At 38.5% G+C, this 26,522-nt stretch overlaps 1 protein-coding gene across 1 annotated transcript in view; it reads left to right on the forward strand.

Moving 5' to 3' along the window:
• Positions 1–610: 610 nt before the first annotated feature.
• Positions 611–26,522, forward strand: part of CCDC83 (coiled-coil domain containing 83) — a 48,016-nt gene continuing 22,104 nt past the window's right edge. The window contains exons 1-5 of the mRNA XM_046637881.1: positions 611–629; positions 709–787; positions 5,848–5,970; positions 11,864–11,948; positions 23,240–23,402. Coding sequence (XP_046493837.1) covers positions 5,876–5,970; positions 11,864–11,948; positions 23,240–23,402 — 343 coding nt within the window. The 5' untranslated portion in view covers positions 611–629; positions 709–787; positions 5,848–5,875. The remainder of the gene's footprint in view (positions 630–708; positions 788–5,847; positions 5,971–11,863; positions 11,949–23,239; positions 23,403–26,522) is intronic.

The following is a 26,522-nucleotide window of genomic DNA, read 5'->3' on the forward strand; positions in this document are numbered from 1 at the left end:
AAACCACTGACCAATTTAGACGTCTCATTTTACAGAGGAAGAAACAGACCCAGAGACGAAAGTGACCAGCTCACGGTCACAGCACAGAACCCGCCTGTCATGTCTCTACACAACTCGCCACTTCCCGGTTTGCCACTAGAGGGAGGCAAGGAGCGCGTACACGTTCCGCGGAATCAGCAGGATGAGCGGCGGCGGTGGAAGACATGCGGCGAAGAAGGCGGCGGCGCGGGCCCTCGGCCCGGACTCTTCCCCGTGCGGCCACCAGGGAGCGCGCCCGGCCCGCAGCTGGCGGCTGTGCTTGATGGTGGGAGAGGAAGCCACAGCGCGCCAGTCGCCTTGGAAACGGTGGGCGCGGCGGCAGCGGCGGCTGAGTGGGTGGACCTGGCCCGCGAGCCCGACAGGAGTGCTACCTGCGAGCCCACTGCCGTGTATCCGCACCTGAAAGCCGTCGAGGGGAGGTCGCGACACTGGCTGGCCTCCTCGCTCGGCCCCTGACTCCTTCCACTCTGACGAGACTTTACGAGCATCTCTGCCCCACCCCCACCAGCCCTGGGGCTTGGTCTGCCCCAATGGGCCTGGGGTCGCGTCCTCCTGGAGTCCTCCTCTGGGCTCTGTTCCTGGGCCGTTAGGTACCGCTGGGAGGGGTGAGCCTATGAGAACCTTTTGATCTGGTCAGAATATTAACCCATCTCTCTTTCCTCCTTGCAGTAGAACCCCTGGATTCGTTGTTTTGTTTTGTCTTTCTAGATCTTCTGCTCCTGGAGGACAGGATCTGAATTTGGTTCAGGTTTGTAACCTCCGTGGTGCCCTCACAGTCTCTAGCACCCAGTAAATATTCAGTAAAGCAACAATGCCTTCCATTTGTATGGGGCTTTACCACTTGAAAATTTTCCCAAAGCATTTGAGCCTCATTAATAACCCCGACAGGAGATAGGAAAGATGGAAGAGAAACTGAGGGTCAGAGAGATTTATAGACTTGTTCAAGGTTATTCTCAATACCATCTCAGAGCCCCTCCCACAGCCGGGACTTCCTAAGCGCTCCTGTGTTGTCGATGGTCTTTCATCCCCACCCTCTCAATCCATAGATTGCTTTCAGCCGCTTGTCCTGGATGCCGCAACATCCCTTTAACCAGGACACTTGGTTTCTTTCTTTTATTAGTTTGTTAGATTTGTATAGTACCTTGTTCGTTTTCTCCGCCCCCCCCGCCCCTCCCCCCCTTCTTACTCCGTGATTAATTCTTTGCTGGGCAGAGAGAGTTGAGGAAGTGTTTGGAAGGTGGGAGGTATCCCATTTAAGAAACAATAAAGGAAAGATTTCTGTGACCGCAGAGAAGGAAAATAATAAGACTGGATATTTATGAGAGTGTGTGATAATTGCTCATGGATTTCCTTACCGACACCCTTAAGACCCCACTCCAGTTGATCTTCTTTATATTCACCAATGCTCTTTGAAAACAGAGAGAAACCTTTTCGTTCTCCACCGACAGAGTATGAAAGTACTGCATGTGTTTCCATTGTCCTCACAATATTATTTTCATGATTATCTTTCTTTTTTTTTTCTTTTTTGATATTTCTAAAATTGAAGGACAGCAGGAGTTGGGAAAAAATGTAGTTCTGGTTGCTGGAGAAGTTAGTGTAATATGCTGCATTTTAAACTATTTGTTATTAGCAATTCTGGATCAGAAGATAGACGAGTTTTTAAGCTAAGAGTCCAATACAGTTTGGGAATTGTGGTTCAAAAATGTGCCACTGACCGAAAGATTTGTATTGGTAAAGAAAATACATGCTAATGTAACGCATATCATCAATCATGCAAGTGAAAGTTGAAAATGCCGTTCATGCAGATATTTTTAAATACCTTGATTTGAATATATGATTGGTTAACATATCTCCAAACTGGCTGTATTTTATATTTTAAAGCTGTTTTGGGCTGTATATATATATAACCTATACAAAAAGAGGTCTAAATTTTTTAAGCTAACTTTTAGGTGATAGCACTACTAAAAAGCTTTAAATGAATTCTGGGTGTTTTTTTTTTAACATATGCTGGAAATCATTTCTAGAACATTTAAAAATTGTGTTAAAAATGTGTTCTAGCAGAAGTGAGAATTTGAAAGTGATTTTATTTTCTAAAATTAGGGTGTATACAACATTATGAGCAAATAAATATGACCATGGATAAAGAAAGTGAGCAGGCATTATTTGCAAATCAATTATTTAAATCAGACATTTATTGAACATCTAGTTTGTGCCCCTGGGAGAGGCTTGCCTATGAGCCAACATCTGTTTTTGAATTCCCAAAGATGAGGGTTTATTGAAGTGGTTAGTTGCTATTCAGTATTAAAGGAGTTATATTTTGTTGAAGATGAGTGCTGTGAACGTTTTCAAATATATAGTGCAGTTAACACTAAAGATGTGTTCCTTTTAAGTTAGATTGCTCTTTAACAAAGGCTTTTGGAAGTACTGCATTATTGTTGTTAATATTATTATTGTTAGACTTACACAAGTAAGTTAATGGCAGAGCCGGGACTAGACTTCAAGACTTCCAACACTCATATAAAGATCTTTTAACTAAATCATGCCCTCAACCCCTGATGGAATCTTACTCAGAACTTTGGTCTTACTAATGCTATTAAATAAATATCTTCCATTTTAGTCTACGATTTATATAAAACATTAGCTAACAAATGTCAGGGTCCATTCCAAATGTCCAGAAAGGTCTTAGGGCAGAACTGCCATCCCTCCCAGCCTCCACAAAATTATGAAAGGAATCGTTAAGAGATTTCTACACATTCATGGCCCCACAAAGTCATGAAAAAAGGTCATTAGGAGCTTTCTAGATTTTGAGCCAGGATCCTCAGACTGCGCTGGAAGGGACGCACTCTGTTTCTTGGGTAATTTTGCAGAATCAAGTAAAGCATTATGGGATAACAGTACATTTGAAGAAGATGGCTATTATATATCCATTTTTACTAAACAAACTTCTTACTTTTCACTGAGAAGCATTTGGGGAATATTCTTTGAAACATTTTCTGACAGAAGGTGATTATGGAATAGACGCTGAAAAGGCTGGAGACCTGAGTCTTTCAAACCCAGCCTCCTCACCTGCCCTCACTTGGTGACGTATGTTATTGAACGCCCGAACGGTGTCGGGAGAAGAAAAACAGGCGGGCACAAAAGGTCACAGTGTGGGCGAAGAGCTCTATAGCATTCATTATCTGCACGATTTTGCTAAAGTCTTTTAAAGTTGCTCATTATTTTTTAAAGTTCTGCTGGAGTATGCTTCTATCTTCATATCAGTCTAAGTAGCGATGTTGCCTCTTCTATGTTTTATAACCAAAGGCCAGGTAAAGTGCCACGCACAGATCAGGCACTCAACAGATGTTTGCAGTTATTGACAAACAAATTAGGTGTCCATTTGTTAGGAATTATTCCAAGTGAAACCTCCCTGGACAATAATTGCATTACTTTGTGAATATTTTTTTCTAGTATTCTCACCCTTTACTGAGATAGAAATCCACTAGGTGGTCAGAAACCGTATCTTCTTGTAAACGTTTATGAAAATCCCCATTGTTTGTAGGATATTATCAAATGCAAAAGTACATTTTGAGGTAATGTCATTAGCTTATTACAAAAATGCAACTATTAAGCAGGCAGTCAACTAGCTTACTAATTTTCTGGAAAGTGTGTGAAACAATCTTAATATAGTTTATGCATAAATCATTTGTGCTTAATGGATCCACATTTTCACTCATATTTTATTAAATTCCTTTGCTATGAGCTGCAGTTAGGTAACTGATTATACATTAGACAGAGAGTTGAAAACATAAGAGCCAGGTAACTGAGATAATTGAGTGAGGTGAGGTCATTTTTCCTCCAGTACCAGATGGGTACTGCAGGTGGGAACCATAACATTTGATCTCTTCCAGATGACTCAGGAAAAAAAATGAGAGATTAATGTTGACATTTGTTTTAACTTTTAAATAATTTTATAGTAAAAAATCAGTTAAATAGTAAATTTTTTGTTGTAAAATGAAACACTTGTCAGCATGCTTTTTGTGCAACACTCAGGTTAATTCTGAAATAGAAAATAATATAGAAATTCAACTCTGCATCTGAAACAAAAGAAAGCAATTTTTTTCTTAGCTGATAAGTTTCCGTGAACTGTGATGGTATAATGAGACATTTTGGTATGTAGCTTATGGCATTATTCTCAATAATTCCATATCTGAGAAGCTATTACCCTGTCTTAATATATTAAATCTTTTTATTGTGTCTCCTTTGTAGTTTTCAGTTGGAAAGTATTGTAGTATATTTTCATTCATTTATACTCAAATCTGTTAGAACATAGAGATGAGCACACTTGGCTAGAAAAGAAAAGTCTCAGACACAAAGACTGAGCCTCACTGGAGGTCTGGGTGTGTGAGCAGTGTGTCTACAGGGAAAAAGTGTGTTTTCATTTGAGAGTTTTTCTGCTGTGGATCTGAATGATCTGTGTAGACTGCGGATTCAGTGATCCACATCAGTGAAGAAGGTTGACAGTAGCACACCACATAGATTAGTTTTTCCACACAGCATCATACTTGGCAGCAGGCAGACATCCTCTGCTTTACAGCTACTTGAAATTTGAAGAAGCATGATCTGGAGCTATAACTAAAGGGACATGATACTTATTAAGCTTTTCCTATATGTCAGACACTATGCTAGGTGCCTTAAATATTAGCTTATTTAATCATTACAACAGCTTTTAGAATAAGATTCTTGTTCTCACTATAGAGATGAGGAAACTGAAGCTCAAAAAGATTAAGTAACCTGCTGAAGGTCACTTAGATAATAGGTCGTGGATCTAGGATTAAAACTCGTCTGCCTGATTTATTCATCCATCCATTCCTTTATTCATTTGACAAGGATTTATTGTGCATCTATTGTGCTAGGCTGGGAAATACAGTAACGCACAAGAACAACATTATCCCCACTCTCATGGAGTTTCCGGTCATTTTAACAAATAATTACAAAGGTTATGTTCTTTCTATCACACTCTAATACACTGAAGGATAGGCACTTTTATTTTTTTTAGATTAATGGAAATTAAAAGATAAAAATCTTTTAACGAAGACTATAATCTGAAAAGAACTTTAGTGCCCATACCAAATCCATGAAATAGTCCTGCTTACTATAAACATCTGTGAATAATGTATCTGATTTTCCCTTTTAAAAATATTTTTAATAATTTTTAATAGATACAAAAGCAATTAATAGCTGATAAACAGTTACTGCTAATAAAACATTATTATTATTATTTTGCATTTGTAAACCTCTTAACCATTTAAAAAACACTTTAATATGTGCTTCTATTTGCTCTTTATACCAAGTCTTGCCAAATCTAATTCTTTTGGATCCTAGTTTCTTGGTGCTCATAGAAAGTTGTGCTTTTGTTTATCTTAATTTTTTAAAAAATTAACAGACATTTATTCAGCTTCTGCTATGTGCAGTGCACTCTGCACACTGTGGAGAAAGAAAATGAGTCAAATTGTTCAGTCCTTGAACTTAAAGAAGCTTGATAGGGGCAACAGATGTAGATGAAGAACATAAGGGAGTGAGTCTCTCAGAAGGTTTGGGTGGGGAAGTGCTGTACCTGGACTAAACACAGAACTCACCAGACTCAAGAAGCTAGTTGACTCATGATGTCCCAGCATGTGGTGGATGTTAGGTCAGGGGACATGGAAGCAGTCTGAATGGAAAAGCCAGTTTTAAATTAAGTTCCAGCAGTGCCTTATCTTGAGTAAACACAAGTAGAGGGGCAAAGACAGAAGTTATTTACTTTCCCTCTGTCTCTTTTCTAAACAGGTATATTTCTTACTAGCTATGCAACTCGATGGAAAACACAGCGAAAGCAAATAAAAAGGATGTGCAAAATGGGCCAATAAAAGAAGTCAAATTGCCTACCAGCGAAGCACTTCTAGAATATTAGTAAGCTTAGATTATGAAATCCGCAAGTTCCCATATGTAAATGGCAATCATTGTTAAGACTCATGTAACTCCAAATGGAAAATGATGTGCTCAAAATCTGTCAAGGAAGCTGGATGGGAGGTGGATTGGAGGCATGATTGTACTCTGTGCTATGCACATATTTTTAAAAGTTTTTGAAACTTTGACTATAGTCTAGTCCAAGTAGTAGCTATGAAACAGCATTCATTAATGTAGTTTTGGCTCCCTCCCTCTCTTCGTTGTATTATTGGTCACTCTCCCATATATACACAACAGCTTGCTGGCTTACCTCTGAAAATACAACATAGAATAGTTAGCATGCATTTATAGAAGAATTAAAAGAGGAAATTTCTCTTCTTTATTTAACTTTTCATTTCTAGATATTCCAATTTGCATTATGCCCAGATGGCTACAGATCAAAACTAAATGATTCAGAGAGAGAATTATTTTTAATAAGAATTTTGTTATGTCTCACTCTCAGGAGCAGAAACAAAGCTACAGGTGATACCTATTCTGTGTTTATGTTTATCCAACTAATGGAAAATAAGCCCCTTGAGAGCTTTTGAACCTCAAGTTTTGGCACAGAGTGGGTGTTTTAATGTATAATTCTTAGGGAGTGAATGAATGCACGTCAGTCTTTTCCGAAATTAGAGCATACTTCATTCATGCATTTCTTGAACAACTACTTGAATGTTTACCATGTACAAGGCAAGTGCTGCATACTGGAGGACAATAGTGAAGAGGACCACATGGTCCCTGCCCTGATGAAGCGTGGAAGATGGACATTAAACAATAACTCAAACTTTAAAAAAAAAATTACATAGCTATAATTAAGGTGCTATGGAAGAAAAGTATAGGATGCTGTGTAACCATATAACTAAAGGACTTGAGAGAGTCAGAGGAGTCAGGAAAAGCTTGTTTGAGGAAACGATGTTTGACCTGATCTCTGGAAGAGAAACAGTTGTTATGGAGACATAGAGTGGTGGAGAGAAAGGCTTATGGAAAAGATGCTGGTGGGGAGGAAGAGCTTATCACAGTCCAGGAACTGACAGAAGGCAGAATGAGGGAGAGAGGGCAAGAGCAGACTCTGGTGGGTTAGGCAAGGGTCAGAGCCCTCTGGAACACTTGGGATTTGGGAATAGGAAGCCATTTATTGGAGAGAGACAAGGTTGAAAGTGGGGAGCCTGTGTTACTGGTGACTGGATCTTAGTTTAAGAGAATTCTTTTTAACAATATTCAGGGAAAATCCGTCTCCTTCTTGAGAGATTCCAAGTGCATTCATATGTTCTTTTTAGAAGGCAGTGAGTAAATGGATCAGAACACAAGAGAGGGACACCCATGGGAAGGGACTTTAAACAAAGTTCCCTTTTATTTTCTACTTGAGATAACATTAAGTAACTACCCGCATTCATTTCTCAACATAACTGAAAACGTCCTTCATCTCGTCCTAGGAGAAGCAGAGAAAAAGTCAGCCTCTGTAAATAGAACCTGGTCCCTAATTTGCTCCCACGGTTACAGTGATGACATCCAATTGCAGCTGTTTCTCTCTTCTGGGTCAACCAGAGGCTAGTCTTTCTCCCCTTTAACAGAGGTTTACAAAGAGGCAAACATTTAGGGGCTGGCCCCATGGCCGAGTGGTTAAGTTCTCGCGCTCCGCTGCAGGCGGCCCAGTGTTTCGTTGGTTCGAATCCTGGGCGCGGACATGGCACTGCTCATCAGACCACGTTGAGGCAGCGTCCCACATGCCACAACTAGAAGAACCCACAACGAAGAATACACAACTATGTACCGGGGGGGCTTTGGGGAGAAAAAGGAAAAAATAAAATCTTAAAAAAAAAAAAAAAAAAAAAGGGCAAACATTTAAAAATTCTCATCATCTAGTGCAAGATATAAATTGAACATCCCATGCTTTTGTTCTCTTTCCTTTGTAAAAACTAAATAAATAATCTCATGGACTGAAATAGCCAAGGCCTTGCTGTACTGTGCTGTGCTAGTGGCACTTTACTCATTTCATGTGTTCCCAGGTGACAGAACTTTTGACACATGACAAATAGCCAAGACAGCCCCCTCACTAGCTGAGGAAGGATTGTCCAAGGGTCCCCTGGCAGCGTCTTAAATTTCTCTTATACAGTCTCAGCTCCTAACAAAGAGTTGAGAGCACATAGTAGGCAGTAAATGACTTCTGAACCATTGCACTTTTTTTGAATCTGTCCAAAGAAAAAAAGGTCATGAACTTCTATAGCTGTTTGGAAGAGGTGAGACTGCCAATGTCAAATCTATAAAGCGGTCATCTCTGAGTAATGGTGTTTTTTATTTTCTCGTTTATATTTGTTTTTCTCCCAGTATTTACGGTGAGTTTGGATATAGATATATAAATAGACGTGGATATGGTTGTGGATAAAAATATATAGATATGGATTGAAAGTGTAGACTTTTTGAAAGTCAAATTTATTTGGAAGGGTGGTTTGGAGATTTGTGTTTTTATGTGGGTAAGGCATTGGGAATATTTAAGGTGGGGAAAAAATAGGGAGGGTAATTTCTGCTTGACTTTCCCTCAACAAACTATATGCTCCTTGGAGACTGTATTTTACTCCTCTTTGTATCTCTAGTAACTTGCACAGCCCAGTGTATAGTACGAGCTCAGAGTTTTTTTGTTGAATAGATATTTTTGGATTTTGACTGAGACACATCATGAAAGCAAAAAGAAGATAGTATTTTTGCCAACAAATTAGGAAGTAAATTTTTTAAAGTACTACACTCAGTGATAAAATGCCTACTGTGAAACAGGCACTTTCTTACCCACTGGTAAATATAAATTGTTCAAATATTCTCAAAGCATTGACAGTAATAGCAATAACTGTAAAGCAGACGTGCACTTTGATCAGCTAATTCCATGTATATAGGAACTCTCTCCCAAGAAAATAAGGTCATGGACCTGTGTGCTTGTTTGTGAAAAGCTGAGATTGCCAATGCTAAATCTATAATGTGATCACCTCTAGGTAATAGTGGTTTTATTTTTTTCCCTTATACTTGTTTTCCCTCCCATTTCCTGTAATGAGTATGAATATAGATACAGAATTAGATGTGGATATGATTATGGGTTAAAGAAATAGATAAAAGTATAGATGTTTCGGAGAATTCAAATTTGTTTTCCTTCTCAGAATTTTCATTGAAATTGCATAGAGGGAGAAAGTTGACTCATTATTAGCATTTAAATAATACAAGGAGGGAAGGAGAAAGGTAACACATTGTATTACTAACAATTTCATATCATTGTGCTTTAAAATAGTGCTATATCCTTTTTAAACTACTTTAGTGTATAGTACCTCATTGGTTTATCATTGCACTTGCTTCAGCATGTAGTGTGGTAGGGCACTGAGTAGATGAAGGAGATATGGAAAGGGAAAAGTATATAAAGAACAGTGAAGCTTGAATTCCCACAGTGACTAATAGCATGGAGTTCTGAAGTTCAGCCTCATCTGCTTCCTGGTAAATCCATCTCTTTATGAGGCCTGAGGAGGTTCAAGTGAATTCCCAGGAGAGGCTAGGCTAGGTTAGACCTGGAACTACCATATGCTCCAGATGCGGGGCAGGGGGAGTGGGGCGGGGATGGAGGGGGAGGGGGGAGGAGGGGCAGGGTGATGAAGTTGCCAAAACCTTTAAGGCATCTCAGCATACCCCCTGAGGCCTGCTAATGTCACTCAGATCTTTCTGAACTGCTCACTGTAGAAGGAACAAAAGACAAAGGAACAAAAAGACAAAGCCCTAGGCTGTTTGCTCCTAACTGCTCTGAGGGGAGAGGTGGTAGGCTGAAGTGTAAGGTTGCCAGATACAGCAAATAAAAATATAGGATGCCCAATTTAATTTGAATTTCAGATAAACAACAAATAATTTTTTTTTAGTATAAGTTTGTCCCATGCAACATCTGGGGTTGGGGCTGGATGTAGTCTCCAGTCTGATCTTTGCATGATCAGTCATCACCAAGGTACACTGTCAGCTGAAGCTAGGGAGTCAGTCTGTTAACCAGCCTATCCAAAGACTGAGTCTCAACCAATGGAGACCATATACTAGAGATTCATTTGCCTGCTCCACCCATGCAGAAATTAGGATTACTGTATTTATAATTGCAGAAATTATATGAATAATTAGCACACATCTGCATAAACTCTTTTCAGATAATTTTCATTTATAATGTTTCTATTTTTCTCCTTAAAAATGGGAGGTAGAGAAGAGTCTCATTTAAAATTTTTGCAGACCTAAACTTTAGATAAGAAGTAAAAGATGATTTATACTTACCTATAGCCTTATTTCTTACTATTATGTGGAGACCACCCTTTCTATAGCAGTCCCTTCCATTTACTGTTCTCCTCATACCCTGTTGTTTCCCCCATAATATTTATCACAAGGTGTAAAGAATAAGTCCGTGTGTTTACTTCTTTATTGTCTAGTAAAATGTAAGCTCTTTATGGGCAAGGATCATGAAGATTTTGTTCATCACTACGTACGGCCTAAAACAATGCCAGGCTCATAGCAGCTTATTAAATCTATGCTGTATGTGACTGCATGAAAGGGAGCACTGATCAATGTAAACTGCTGAATTTTGGAACTGAAAAGGAACCATAGAACTCATCTCCTTCCATTCTCTTACTTATAGAAGAGCAAGCCAAGGCCTAAATGGGTTACGAGTCCTTAGGCAGTTAGTGGAAAAGCAGGCCTAAAATCCAACTTTCATAGTATCAAAACGGAGCTTTTTTACCACTAAAAGATTTGCTTGTTTTGTTTTTATGTTGCATTTTCTCATCATTTGGAAGAAGGAGGCTTATTTTTCTCTGTACTAAATAGACAGTGTCACAAATATGAATGATGTTTTGGGAGAAGGGCTGAGAATGTAAGATTCAAATTCAACTGAAATTTACTGTGCACTTTATGCTAGAAACATTCACATATGATTTCTTATTTTAATCCTTATAAAAATTTGTAGAGCTGGGTGCTGTTATCTCCATTGACAGCTTGGAAATTGAGGTTCAGAGCACTGATTTGCCTGAGGTCACGTAGGTAAGAAATGGTAGGGACAGGATTGAAACCCAGAGTTTCTCATTCTTTAACTACTCCTCTGTTCGCTATACCGCAGAAGTGCTATATTTTTGTTTTCTGGTTTGAGTTGAGGCAAGGGGGTTAAATGGAGCTATTTCCATTGCCTTATTTTGGTCTCAGATTTAAAGTTGTAAGATTTACTGGGTAATAGAGATGTAGAGATATACTTAACACTTCAATAGCTATCAAATGGCCTATACCAAAATCTTTCTGCACTTTTGTGTCTTTCTTTCATACCTAACAGATGCTCAACAAATGTCTGTTGGGTGTTAAAGAAATGTATTTGTGTCAGGAAGGAAACTTTTACTATACGTAGAAGAGATGATATACTAATGAACTTGAACCAATAGGTATGCCTAGTTATCTTACTGTTTCAAGAGGATGTGCTTGCCCTTATAAAGTCTGTTTTGTTTACCATTTTTGTCTGAATGTTTTTAGAATTCTAGAAAGCATGTTTTCTGTGTGCCCTTCCCTGGGTTCCCTTTAAACTGAACTATTTATAGATACTTAGAAAGTATAAAAATTGTGACTATGAAATAAAAATGGGGATTGATTTATAAAAAAAGGCTTAACGTTGTCTCTTCAATATATATTTTAGTGAGTAAAATATACTCAGAAACACAAAATCAATTAAGAAAGTTCCTTATCCTGAAATGGGTTTTTATTGTATTTTTAATACTTTATTTCAATTCAAATAATTTAGTTTCATTTTTAAATTTTCTCTCATTAATTTCTCCTAAGATAAATAATTGTAACACATCTTAACTTTGTTTATTTTCAGCTGTCAGATAAAGGAAAGTGCAGTAGAACGATACATGGTTCAAATAAAGAAACTTAGGGAAAAGAACCAAAAGTATCATGAAAGAGTGAGTATTACATTTAAAGCTTATATCTAGTCATTAAACATTGGCAGAAATGCTTTTAAAAATTGTGAGGGCCGGCCCCATGGCCAAGTTGTAAAGTTCACGCTCTCTCCTTCGGCAGCCCAAGGTTTCACCGGTTTGGATCCTGGGCACGGACATGGCACGGCTCATGGCGCCATGCTGAGGCGGCGTCCCACATGCCACAACTGGAAAGACCCACAACTAAAATATACTCAACTATGTACTGGGGGGATTTGGGGAGAAAAAGCAGACAAAAAAAAGAAGATTGGCAACAGTTGTTAGCTCAAGTGCCAATCTAAAAAAAAAAATTGTGGATTATGATGAAATGTACTCCAGGAAATTATCTTCTTTAATGCTTGGAATTGATTAATTTATAGTCTAAGTTTTTTTGTACATGTGTGTCAAGAGGGTGCTGCTGTTCCTATTATATTAATTATAATGTCGAAGTCAGCTTCAAATTATGTTATTTAGATCAGGAGGACACTGAATCTTATGTTCAAAATTTTAAAGCTCTGAAACCACATTTATCTTTTAATTTCTTATTTAACCAAAGTATAAAACACTGGTTCTCTATTTTTAATTTCTGTATCTGTTTTCTTTTAGATTTTCAGATTATGCATATGTAAATAATATTTGAAAAGTATAATCTCAGTTGTTAAAATGACATTTAATGTTTCGGACAATATATTGTTTTTATAAAATCAGATTAAAATGAATATCAAAGGGGGTGGTGTATATGACTATCAGGACTAAAGACTAACAGAGATAAAGTCTGGAAGGAGTAAAGGATAATTAACACAATTTATCCCTTAAGGTTTTTTGAGGATGTTTCCTATTAAAACATTTATTTTAGGGACCAGCCTGGTGGTGCAGCGGTTAAATTCGCACATTCTGCTTCGGTGGCCCAGGGTTCACCAGTTCGGATCCCAGGTGTGCACATGGCACCACTCAGTAAACCATGCTGTGGCAGGCGTCCCACATATAAAGTAGAGGAAGATAGGTGCAGATGCTAGCTCAGGGCCAGTCTTCCTCAGCAAAAAGAGGAGGATTGGCAGCAGATGTTAGCTCAGAGCTAATCTTCCTCAAAAAAAAAACAACATTTATTTTATAAGGACCCTGAAAATTCCACACTTAACTGTTTTAATTGTCTTTTGTCTAAAAAGACTATATCTACAAATTTTAACAGAATCTAGGGTCAGAGACCTGAGTATGCATCCTGACTATTCAACTTACTGCTGTCGTTTTGGCCAAAACTGGTATGAGCTTCGATTTCTCTCTTCCCCCATCTTCCTCATGGGGCTACTTTGTTCATTCATTCAGCATATATTTATTGGGAAAGACAAGCCCTGGTGATGACATAACTGTGACCCTGACGTTGTCATGATTCTCAAGGACTAGTCACTTGTAATAAGGACTAAAACAGAAACTCGGGTCTATGTATGACAGTGGAAAAGGGACATTTGGCCTAGGTGCTTAGATGCAGGTTCCGCACGATGAGATCCAGAGCATGAAAGAGAAGTGAGCTGCCATCAAGGGACCAATGCACATCCCCCAGTGGTTAGCATTGGGACTCATAGGTCAGCTCTGGTTGTGGAAAGAGCAACAGTTCAGGAATAAGAATCACTTGCCCATTGCCCATCATTTGAAGCCAGAACCAAAGTTCTTGTTTCCATAAGGAATTAGCTCAAGAATAGGATCACCTAAATCTGCTCTTGGGGTCATTACTGAGCCCAGCAGTGAGGAGCATGGAGAGGCAAACTCTAGCTCCAATTGTATGTATCTATTTCTTTCCATTTATGCTGCTACTGCCACAATTTAAGCCGCCATTATCTCTTACCCATCCTTCCTCTAGCCAGTACATTTTCCATGGTGCCACCAGAATTACCCTTTGAATACTATAAATCTTTCAGTGCTTGAAACCCCGCAGTGGCTTCCTATTACACAGGAAATAAAATCCAATCCTTACTAAAGTCTTCAAGGCCCTGCAAATCTCACCTCCACTCACCTCTCCAACCTTGTCTCCAGCCACTCTACCTTTCACTTACCACTACTTCTTTTAAATCTTAGAAAACTCCATCTCTTTCCTGTTATTGAAGCTTTACCCAGGCTGTTGCCTCTTTCCGGAATGCTCTTCCCTTGGCTAGCTCCTTTTCATTCTCCTAATCTAAGCTGGAATGCTGTGTAAAAATATGTCTCCATTATTAAATTGAAAACTCTTTAGGCAGCAGCAATCAAATCTAGATAACTAAAAACTTATCTTTGTTTCTCTGGAAGGGCCCAGCATGAGTAGCTGTTTAATAAATACTTGTTGACTTAATTCACACTAACACCAGTGGAAGGAAAAGTTTTTGAGGTCACAGATATTTAACATCTTCCTTTAGGTCTGTTAATAGTTGCTTTATGAATCTTGGTGCTCCTGTGTTGGGTGCATAGATATTTATAAGCGTTATTTCTTCTTGATGAAGTGTCCCTTTGATCATTATATATTGTCCCTCTGTGTCTCTCTTTACCTGTCTTATTTTGAAATCCACTTGGTCTGATATGAGAATTGCAACACCTGCCTTTTTTTCCTTGCTATTTGCTTGAAGTATTGTCCTCCACCCCTTCACCCTGAGTCTGTGTTTGTCCTTGGGGCTGAGGTGTGTTTCCTGGAGGCAACAAATTGTTGGATCGTGTTCTTTAATCCATTTTGCCACTCTGTGTCTTTTTATTGGAGAGTTCAATCCGTTCACATTGAGAGTGATTATTGATGCATGTGGACTTAATGCTGTTAATCTGTCGCTCATTATCTTGTTTTCCTGTGTTTCTTTTCCTGTTTGCTTTAGACTACCCATTTAATACTGCAATTTCTTATGCTGGGTTTCTTAGATTTTTCCTTATCTATGATTTGTGACTCTGTTCTGTACTTTATTTTAGTGTCTACCTTGAAGTTTGTATTTAGAATCTCGTGTATAATATAGTCTATTCTCTGGTGGTCTCTTACCTACTTGACCAATACTGATTTAGACCCTTTGCTCTTCCCCTCCTAAATAATTATTTTCATTTTTTATTCCAACTCGTCTTATTAATTTGTAGTTAGAGTGCTAAGATCGTCCTTGTTTTGGTAGTTTCCTTACCTTTACCCTAATGCTATAATTGAATAATTGCTATCCTGTTCTGGTTCTATCCATCGGTCTCCCTAGTCTGTGGATTGTGTCCCCTTTCTCCCTTTTTTCTCTTTTCAGGTATGAGAGCCTTCTTGAGGATTTCTTGTAATGGAGGGCTTTTTGTTACAAATTCTCTTAACTTTTGTTTGTCTGGAGAAGATTTAATTTCTCCCTCATATCTGAAGGAAATTCTTGCTGGATAGAGTATTCTTGGCTGAAGATTTTTATCCTTTAAAGCTTTGAATATATCACTCCATTCTCTCCTAGCTTGTAGGGTTTCTGTAGAGAAATCCGCTGACAGTCTGATAGGGGCTCCTTTATAGGTTATTCTCTTTTTTTCCTTACTTCCCTGAGTATTCTCTCCTTATCTTTCCTATTTGCCAACTTTACTACTATGTGCCTTGCAGTAGGTCTTTTTACATTGACAAATCTAGGAGATCTAAAACCCTCCTCTACACACATTTCTCCATCGATCCCTAGATTTGGGAAGTTCTCTTCAATAATTTCGTTAAGCACACTTTCTGCTCCATTTTCCTTTTCCATATTCTCGGGAATTCCTATGATCCTTATGTTCTTACTCCTCCTTGAATCCATTATCTCTCGGAGATTTTCCTCATTTTTTTAAATTCTTAGTTCTCTTTCTTCCTCTGTCTGGTGCCATTCAGCCTGTCTATCTTCGATTATGCTGATTTTCTCCTCTATGTTGTCTACACGGGCATTCAGGGAATCCGTATTCTGTTTTATCTGGTCCATTGTGTTTTTCATCTCAAGTAATTCTGTTTGATCTTCTTTATGATTTCAGTCTCTTTTATGAAGTAACGCCAGAACTTGGCTTGTTTCTCTATCTTTTTCTCTACCTCATTGAGTTTTTTTATTATAGCTGCTCTGAATTCATTATCACTTAGTTTACCTAATTCCAAGTCCTCAGGACTTAATTCTGTGTTTTTATTGTTTTCCTTCTGGTCTGGGGCTTTTATAAATTGCTGGATGGTAGAGGAGCGGGTTTTTCGCATGGTGGTAGAATTCAGTTGCAGTTACAGCCTGTCGCCACTAGATGGGGGTCAAGAGCCGCGTGTTATGAGCTCTCCGCCTTGGGGCAAGATGGCTGCGCCCACTGGCTTTGCCGGGGCGGAGGGGCTGTTACCCACACGCACCGGTCTGGGTTCAGATCAGTTCTGTTCTCTGGTCTCCCAAGGCCCTTGATTTATGGGGTCCCCACAGACGGAAGCTTTCCCCCCATCAGCGGGTCTCCAGTGAATCAGCGGCAGGAGTCCTGGATGATCCCCCGGTCACGCGGCCCCTTCCTCGCTCCTTCCTGACCCACGCCACAGCGAGGCAGACTCTAGGGGAGGGAGCGATGTTCTCTCCTACCGTTCCAGCGCCTCTGAAGGTGTAAAGCTAGGTTTATGATCTCCGCCTTCTTGGTATTGTAGGTCTCTAATGAGCTGGCATTATGTTTATTCTCTGAAATTCAGTTCTTCCAATCTTTTGTTGTACTTTGGAGGGGAGAGAATCCCAGGTCAGCTCACCCCGCCATTTTGCTCCACCCCCTCTCCAGGACTCGAGGTCACAGATATTTAAATTGCTAAATTAAACAAGGCTCATTAGCAAGACATATTTTTCTCTTCAGTTATGTCAAAATCAGAACTGCCCCTCTTCCTTCCCACTCATCATCTCTTCCTGTGTGTGTTTATTTTTTTGTGGACTTCCACCTCATTTATTACCTTTCTTTCTTTCTGTTTGCATTTATTGCTCCACTTACCTCATCAGACATTTCGTAGTTCACTGTATCCCCTTCTTTACCTCCCAATTCATTCTTTCACCTCTACTATTCCACCACAACTGCTCTAGCAAGTTATTAACGACCAATTAGCCTGATCCCATGGGTTGTTTGTAGTCTTTGCTTTACCCCTCATCCCCTTCAGCAGTCACTCCCATCATCTCTTTTCCTTTGGGTTCCAGGACATCACTCTCCTTTAGTCTTCCTCCAACTTCTCTGACTATTTCTTTTTGATTTCATTCGTTGCCCTTTTCCTGGACCCATACCTTAATTATGATATTTACAAGGTTTCTGATCTCAGCCCTTCTCTTTTGCTCTAAACTCTCTGGGCGATCTTAACACCATAGCTACAAGTGCTATCTATCTGGTGATAATTCTCACATGTAGATGTGCCAAAATTTCATAATACTATATACATAAAAAATGAGCGCATGTGAAAAGTAGTGAAATCCAAAAGTCTCTAGTTTAGTTAATAGCATTGTACCAATGTCAATTTCCTGGTTTTGATAATGTGCTATGTTTATGTAAGATAATATCCTTGGGGAAAGCTGGGTGAATAGTAGATGGGAACTCTGTGTACTACTTTGGCAACTTCTCTTCTTGTTCTTGTGAATCTTAACAAGTTAAAACGTAAAGACTGTGAGATGGCCTTATAATAAAACAAAATCAATCCTTTTTTGTAGCTTATTTACTTAACTTTCTTCTATTTTATAATGTGATAATTATTTTTACTTCAAATATTAATTATTTACTTTACTTTGTAGGATAAATCTCTTTTTTTAGCACTTTGGTGGACATATCTAAGTAAATTCTATTTCAGTATATCGTTCAAAACAATTTTTCAGGTTTAGTGAATTTTGAACATGTTGTCAGACACATTTCTCTTTCACTTGAAATTCATATAGGGTTTGGGAAGTTTGATATAGATGTTATCAAATTTGTGTATAATGGCAAATATGATTTAGTAATGTTTGTGCAACATTCAATTATATTTTTAGGACATGTGGTGTTGTTTTAACTTACAAAGGAAAATTCATATTTGAAAAGAATAGTTATTGTGTTAAAAATTTGATCTAAAAGGATTGGATTCACTTTTAGAAGTATTGTGCTAACTATGGAACATAAACAAAATTTCTTTATGTATTACATATTATTTCTTTATGAATTGTATATAGTAGTTTTTAAATTATCGGTATCTTTGGAAATTTTTTGCCTATATATCATCGTAAATATTTTTGAGCTGGAATTGAATTTAGAGGCCATTGTTGCCTTACTAAAATTAACTAACAGATAAAATCAGATAAAGATTTATTTAGTGTTCAGACCATATTTGATAAAGAAGTTTTCCAATTCTACAGAAATGAGTGGAAAAGTCCATATTTGGAAAAAATATTAGCAGTGCAATAGTTTGGCAAGGGAAATTTCCAGTGCTATTACTCAAATTTCTACAAATATTTCATTTTAAAATAACCTATGTCAAGCCAAAGTAATTCAATTTATTTATAAGAAAACAAAACATGAATTTATTTCATTCAAGAAAATGGAATATTTAAAAATTGATTAAAGAGTAATGAAGTGGTTATCAGTTACTAATATTGATTGACCTTCATTTTTTAAAGTAAACTTTTTTATTTTGAGATAATTATATGTTAGCATGCAGTTATAAGAAATAATACAGAGAGATCCTGTGTACCCATTACCTAGTTTCCTATTACAAAACTATAGTACAATATCACAACTAGGATATTAATGTTAACAACGTTGACATTGATATAATCAAGATATGGAACATTGTCATTCACGCAAGCGTCCTTCATGTTGTCCTTTTACAGCCACTCACTCCCCTTCTAATTCCACCCCTTCCTTAACTCCTGGCAACCATTAATCTGTTTCCCATATTTATAATTTTATCATTTCAAGAATGTTGTATAAATGGAATCGCACAGTAAGTAATCTTTGGAGATTTGCTTTTTTCACTCAGCATAATTCTCTGGAGATTCATCCTGCTTGTTGCATGCATCATTAGTTGGTTCATTTTTCCTGCTGAGGAGTATTCCATGATATGGATGTACCACAGTTTGTTTAACCATTTACCTATTGAAAGACATGTGAGTTGTTTCCATTATTTGACTGTGGAAAATAAAGCTTTTTGTGTACAGGTTTTTATGTGAATCTAAGCTTTTGTTTCTCTGAGATAAATGCCTAAGAGTGCAGTTGCTGGGTTGTAGGGGAAGCAAATGTTTAGTTTTATAAAAAACTGGCATCCTTTTTAACAGAGTAGCTGCACCATTTTACAATCCCACCAGCAATGTGTGAGTGATTCAGTTTCTTCACATCCTCACCAGCATTTGGTGATGTCAGTATTTTATTTTAGCCATTCTGATAGGTGAGTTGTGATATCTCGTTGTAGTTTTAATTTGCATTTCCCTGATAGCTATTGATGTTGAGCATCTCTTCATGTGCTTACTTGCCATCTATAAATCCTCTTTGGTGAAATTTATCTTTTTGTCTTCTGCCTATTTTCTAATTGAGTTTTTTTTTGCTATTGAGTTTTGAGAGTAAAAAAAAATAGATAAATAGATAGTTTTCTAGATACTAGACTTTTGTTGGATAGATTTGCAGATATTTTCTCTCAGTCTGTAACATGTATTTTCATCTTCATAGTGGGTCTTTCACAGAGCAAAAGTTTTAATTTTAATAAAGTCCACTTTATCAATTTTTCCTTATGTGGATCATGCTTTTGGTATCAAGTTGGAAAGCTATTTTCCCAGCCCTAGATCCCAAAGATTTTATCCTATGTCTTATTCTAAAATGTTTATAGTCTCACCTTTTCCATTTAAATCATGGTCGATTTCAAGTTAATTTTTGTAGAAGGTGTGACACTTAGATCAAGGTTCCTTTTTTTTTTTTTTTGCCTACAGTGGTAGAGAGAGCTCAGGCTCTGATCTCTTCCTCTTCTTATAAAGGCAACAATAATCCCATCATGAGCGCTCCCCATTATGACCTCATCTAAAACTAGTTGTCTTCCAAAGACCCCACCTTCAAATACCATCTCATTGAGGATGGGGGCTTCAACATGAATTTGGGGGACACAGACATTCAGTCCATAGCACAATACTTCATTTCTTTTTATTGCTGAATAATATTTTACCTACTCAAATCTGGTACTGAGCCCCTCTAGTGAATATTTCATTTCAATGATTGTACTTTTTAGCTGCAGAATTTATATTTGATTCTTTTTTTAAAAAGTAATTTCTTTCTCTTTATTGCTATTTTCTATTTGATAAGACATCATTCTCATACTTTCCTTTAGTTTTTTAAGATATGGTTTCTTTTAACTCTTTGAACATATTTAAAAGCTGATTTAAAGTCTTTGTCTAGAAAGTCCAATGTCTGGGCTTCCTCAAGAACTCTTTATTTTTTTTTGAGGAAGACTAGCCCTGAGCTAACGTCTGCTGCCAATCCTCTTTTTGCTGAGGAAGACTGGCCCTGAGCTAACATCTGTGCCCATCTTCCTCTACTTTATATGTGGGACCCCTACCACAGCATGGCTTGACAAGCAGTGCCATGTCTGCACCTGGGATCTGAACCAGCGAACCCCAGGCTGCTGAAGCAGAATGTGCACACTTAACTGCTGAGCCACCGGGCTGGCCCCTCAAGAACACTTTCTGTTGATTTCCTTTTTCCCCTGTGTATAATAAAAATCCCAATAAGAATGTGTATGGGTCATACTTTCTTGTTTCTTTACGTGCCTCATAACTTTTTGTTAAAAACTGGACATTTTGAATATTATAATGTGACAACTCTGGAAATTAGATTCTCTGCTCTCTTTAGGGTTTGTTGTTGTTGTTATTGCTTATTGTAGTAGTTGTTGTTTATTTGTTGAGTTACTTTTGTGAACCAATTATGTAAAGCCTATATTTTTTGTTGCATGTGGCCACTAAAGTCTCTGCTCACTTAGCTTAGTGGTCAGCTAATGATTGAACAGATCTTTCTTTAAATGTCTCTAACCAATAACTCTCCCACCTTTGCTGAGGGGTTCTGTATGCTTGTTGAGGCATGCCTTCTACACTCAGCCAGGCCATTTAGGACTTCACCTTAACCTTGACTTCTTGCTTCTGCAGAGCCTCAAGGTCAGCTAGAGTTGAGAGCCTATGACCTTAGGTTTTTCCTGAGTAGATGCACAATCCTCTGTATGTACACAGCCCTGTACATGCACATGACCTTTTAGATTCCCAGGAACATTTCAGAGCTTTCAAAGCCCCCAATGGACATCACATCTCTAGCTTTATTTGAAAGTTTTTTGTCAATTTGTTGTTTGTCCCAACTGTTATTACCACCTCAGGGACCTGCAATATTCAACAATTGACTCTGATTGTTTTTGAAAAACATCAATCTGAGAAAAAGCTATTCACACATTGGGCAAGCTCTGAGTCAGGTCAAATAAAGACAAGGTTTGCTAGTGGGATTTTCCAAGGAACTCTCAGATAGATCAAATAATGGCTATTATTTGGGACTTGGGCTTTGGAAGAGTTCTGCTCCTCTCTCCCCCTAACCCCAGGCTGCTTAGCTGCTGGCTTTTACCATGATTGCAGGGCTTCTGGTTTTTAGGGCAAGTTAAAATGCCACAAACTTCACTGGCCTTACCAAAATTCAACCATTTTTCTTGAATAAACACTCCCTGGAGGTTGTCATAACCCTTTAATTTCCAGAGCTCTGAAAAGTTGATTTTGCCAATTTTTGCCAATTTTCTCATTGCTTTTATGAAGGAGGAGATTTTCAGAGAATTAATTTCCACAATTAATTATTTATACTTTAGAGTATTGCAAACAAAATATCAAAGAAGTTAAGCCATTAACTTTTGAATATCGTATCTTTTTAGTCTTTATTTCCATTTTTTGAAGTCACTCAAAGCCTGTCCAATCCCAGTCTTTTGTTATTTTTTCTGGCCTGTATTTATCAGTGCTAAGCATCATAAAGTTAATTGTCTATTGCTTTTGTTCAATTTATCAAAATTCTAAAGCACTGAAATGACAGTTACTTCATACAGACTATGGGATAACTTAAAGAGCATTGAAAGTTACATTAAAATCCTATCTGAGGAGTTTATTAAACTAATGCCTATTTTGTTAAATAATTTTGAGAAATCAAATTTTTCAATTCTCAAGTTTAAAGTTTGTTGGATTAAGTAACCAATTAAAGAACTGAATGTTAGTAGGGTGTAGCACTATCAATAAATCATAAATATTTAGATTTTCTGAAAGAGTCTTGCTACTCAAAGTGTGGCCTGTGAGCCAACAGGTTTGTCATCACCTGGAGCTTGTCAGAAATGCAGAATTGCGGGCCTCATGCCAAACTTACTGAATCAGAATCTGCCTTTTAGTAAGATCCCCAGGTGCAAGGTATATATATTAAAGCTTCAGAAGCACTGGCCTAGAGAATCAATTTTTGGAAAGAAAGTACTCTTAGAGTATCCAAGTAAGGTAAGAGATAAAAGACCTGAATATCAAAAATAAAATATAGTGTTGAAAAAGTTATAATAAAAAGGATATTAAATTATAGGAAAAATAGGTAATTTTTAAAAGAACTGTTAAAATATTTTAGGCATATATATTTTATTAGGTTTAAGAATTTGAAGGACAGACACCAGGGAAATAAAGCCTAAGAAAATTACAAGGAAAATGTATTAAGTTCACATACACTAAAATATGTCTGCATGTGCAATAAGATACCAAAGACAAGAATACACTCTAAGTTGATTAAATAAGACACTTAGAAACATAGGATATCCACGAGAGGAATCCAGTCCATATTTCAAGTGTGAAGTATTGGAATAGTAAGTAACTGTCACCCTAAAAGAAAAGAATTAGGGTTATTTGTGAGAAAAGCAAAGAATAATGTAAATTCCACAAGAGCAGTACTTTTTATTTTGTTCACTGATACATTCCTAGAGTCTAGAAGACTACCTGGCATATGGCAGATGCTCCATAAATATTGACTAAATGAATGATGATTGCCAGAGAAGAACGGTGTCAGTGGGAGATTGAAGTAATTGACCTCCAAGGTCTCATTTTAATGTTCATTGGTCCTATGATAGGGTGATAGACTGGAATATTAATAACAATTTTTTAAATCTAATTTTCTATCCAATGGTTACTGTGTTGATGGGTTTAATTTTATTTTGAGTCTTCAATGTTCCATAAGCTGTTAGAGATATTATTGTATAACTCATTTCATTAAATGTTCCTTTGTCACTTTGCAAGCCTCAATGTGTAACTCTATTCTGAGGAAAATTAAATGTAAATACTTGAGTAGATGTAGTTAACTACTGTTGATTTTCATGATAGAATAAACGCTTAAAGGATGAACAGGGTTGGCACCTGCGGAATCTACTAAAGGAACTAAGTGAAGCGAAGTCAGAGGGATTACCAGTTGTAACAAGAGAGGAAGTTGAAGACGCAATGAAGGAAAAATGGAACTTTGAGAGAGACCAGGAACAAAACTTGAAAGGTGATTTAGGAACTTAGAAAATTATCATAAAGCTGTATCAAGTTATTTCTTGAATGTATTAGTGCTTTTGTCTCCTGATATGTTCAAAATGCTGTGAAAATATTTCAGGTGACATTGTTACCACCACAACCACAAATACATGTAGGTAAATGGACAGGAGAAGGAAATAACAAAGTGGGCAGAGATACTGAAACCAAGAGAGGAGGAGGAGTAAGGGCAGTGGTCAAAAACAAAGACAGGCTGGGGCGGGCCCGGTGGCGCATTGGTTAAGTTCGCATGTTCCACTTCGGTGGCCCGGGGTTCGCCGGTTCAGATCCCGGGAGTGGTCATAGCACCAGTTGGCAAGCCATGCTGTGGTAGGCATCCCACATGTAAAGCAGAGGAAGATGGGCATGATGTTAGCTCAGGGCCCGTCTTCCTCAGCAAAAAAGAGGAGGATTGGCAGAGGTTAGCTCAGGGCTAATCTCCCTGAAAAAAAAAACCAAAACCAAAGACAGGCCAAACCATCTGACTCTTAACACCAGACTGTATCCTGTTAGATACCACACTGAACTCCTCACAGTGGGGCTTTGTTCTTTCTTCTGGCAAATTCTCTCATTTGCTGACTTCATTGGCTTCAGCCTCAGTTCAGACTTGAGAATAATAAGGTGAATATAACCATGGAGGCTTTCCCCCCCAATATCTTTACCAGAGCTAAGCCGGTAAAGATGGGAAAAGAGGGATTAGAGTTGGAAAAGGGGAAGTTTGGAAGACACAGATAGAAATGATGCCAGATATGGAAGGTGAAAGACCCTGGACATGCTCTTGCCATGGCTTTGGGAAATACCGTGGCCCTGGGGGTAAGTCACACACAGTTCCAACACATGCATTTTTTAAAAATTCCTATTTCTTCATCCTAAATTTGTTGCTAAGATTTCTAAAACTGCTTTTGCCAAAACCTCCATAAATACCATCTCTTCTGGGAAGCTGAAAAACCTGGGAAAGAGACTTGAGTGCTGTCAGGAAGCAAAACAAGGGACTAGATTTTCCTGAATTTCTCCAAGTACTTCAGAGAGCCTACCCAAGCTCTTTGCATACAGCAGGCCCTCTATTCATAGATAAGTGTTGTTTTGAGTGAAATAGTTACCAAGACCAAACATCAATCAGCAAACTTCACTTTTAGGAGTCTCCAAAGCTGTTGCCCCAAACCTCCTCCAACTCAAGTCTCTTTCTGGTGATGTCAAGAGCTAATAGTGATGTCATGAGGTGGCAGACACTGTGTTTTGCAGGGCTCCCCTCCAGGACAGTTCTGCTTATGTTTGAAGGAAGTATTTTAATAAGTCCTTTGAGATGGGAGTGAAACAAAGCGGATACTCAGATGTGCTCACTAAAGCACCTTCGAAGAGGAAAGGGCCCAGTCCGTTGAGATGTGCCTGTTTATAGTTTGGACTGCGTGCTGGGACATGTGTGTCATATGAGACTGGGGCCAAGCTGGGTGACACAGCACAGTAGAGGAGGGCTGGGCATGTGTGGTGGTCCAAGGAAGACAGAAGCCCACAGATGCTGAGGAAGAGAGGGAAAGTGAGAGGACAGATGTGTCTGCGAAGGATTTGCGAGGCGGTTTGTTAGGTACCAGGGAGTCACTTGCAACTCAATTTGGTTTGTGGAGCAGCAGCCGCAGCTTCACCTGGCAGCTTGTTACAATGCAGAATCTCAGACCCATCCAAACCCATCCAGACCTGCTGAATCAGAATCTCTCATTTTGACAAGATCCTAGGGCATTCCTACGAGCACTAAGGTTCGAGAAGTGCTGATGTAACTCCTTTCTTCCAACTTTGAGTTAGGATTCTTTCAGTTGCAGGGATAAAAATCCAATTCAAACTAGCCTAAAGCATAAAGAGGATGTTAATTTTTTCATATAACCAAACAGAAAAGGCAGGGTGCTACTGACCTGGACCCAGAGCCTTACATGCTGTCAGATCTCAGCTTTTTTTTTCTTTTAATCCCCTCTCCCCCTCCCTCTTTCTCCCCAACTCCCATTCTCCCCCACTCATTACCCCTCTTCTTCTTGCTGTCTTCCCCCTGAAAGTTGGTTCCTTTTTCTGACGCTGTTGTCCCCATGTGGCTGGAACTCTGACCATAGACACCTCTGATCTTCCATTCTTTTAACCTCAAAATGGAGACGAAAGAGATATGTTTCCCACCAGTTTCACTGAAAATATTTCTGGATAAAGACTCTGACCATAAGCCTAGCTCAGGGTACATGCTCGCCCCAGACCAATCCCTATGGACAGGAGAAGGGGCTGCTGCAATTGGCCTACTTTTTTGCTAAAGGGTAGGAGAAGTTTGTTACCAGAAGAGAAGAGAGAGGGTTTTTGGGAAAGTAGAACAACAGCCACTACATCCACTTCTCCTTCAGAGTCTTCCCTGACGCCAACCAACCGTGCCCACAAAAGCTGAATATGGCACAGAGCTGAGACGGCAGCAGTCTGCTCAAGCAAGAGGACGGTTGACCATCTGGATTATAGCAGTACTAACTGTTCAATGACAATAACAAGTGCCATTTATTAAGGGATTTAAAAATATATTATCTTATTGTACATCTTTGGAAAAAGGCATGTCTGGAGTCCTGGGCCTCTGGACTGAAGAACATTCCTCTGACCCGATTGGAATGCTTCAGTCGTTCTATAAACATTTATTGAGAATCAACGAATTGCCAGACTCTGCACTAAATGCTGGATTTACAGAGATGAATAAGACGTGGTCTTGCCCTCAAGGAGTTCTCAAACAAGATGGTGTCTGGTGGTGAGCCAAACAGCCATTAAGTTCAATGTACCTGGCTCTTTGTAGTGCTTCCTTTCCCAAAATATTCAGCAGCATAATACTCAGCCTAAAGACGGAGTAGAGTGTCATGTTTAGCAAGTGCACCAGGGCAAACTGAAAGTTTGTATGCTTGAGATAGCTCAATGTTTATACATATTTAACTAGGGAACTTATCTTTCATTCTGAAGTCTTACTAAGCGGGAGTCGGGGAGACATGTTGTTATGATGATCATATGCTATCATTTCACACAAGGGAAGCCTAAACAAATGAACTTTAGATAACAAAGTCAAACAACTTACTTACAAAAATGGTTGCCA

The sequence above is a fragment of the Equus quagga genome, chromosome 14, assembly GCF_021613505.1.
Source record: "Equus quagga isolate Etosha38 chromosome 14, UCLA_HA_Equagga_1.0, whole genome shotgun sequence".
Taxonomy (NCBI): domain Eukaryota; kingdom Metazoa; phylum Chordata; class Mammalia; order Perissodactyla; family Equidae; genus Equus; species Equus quagga.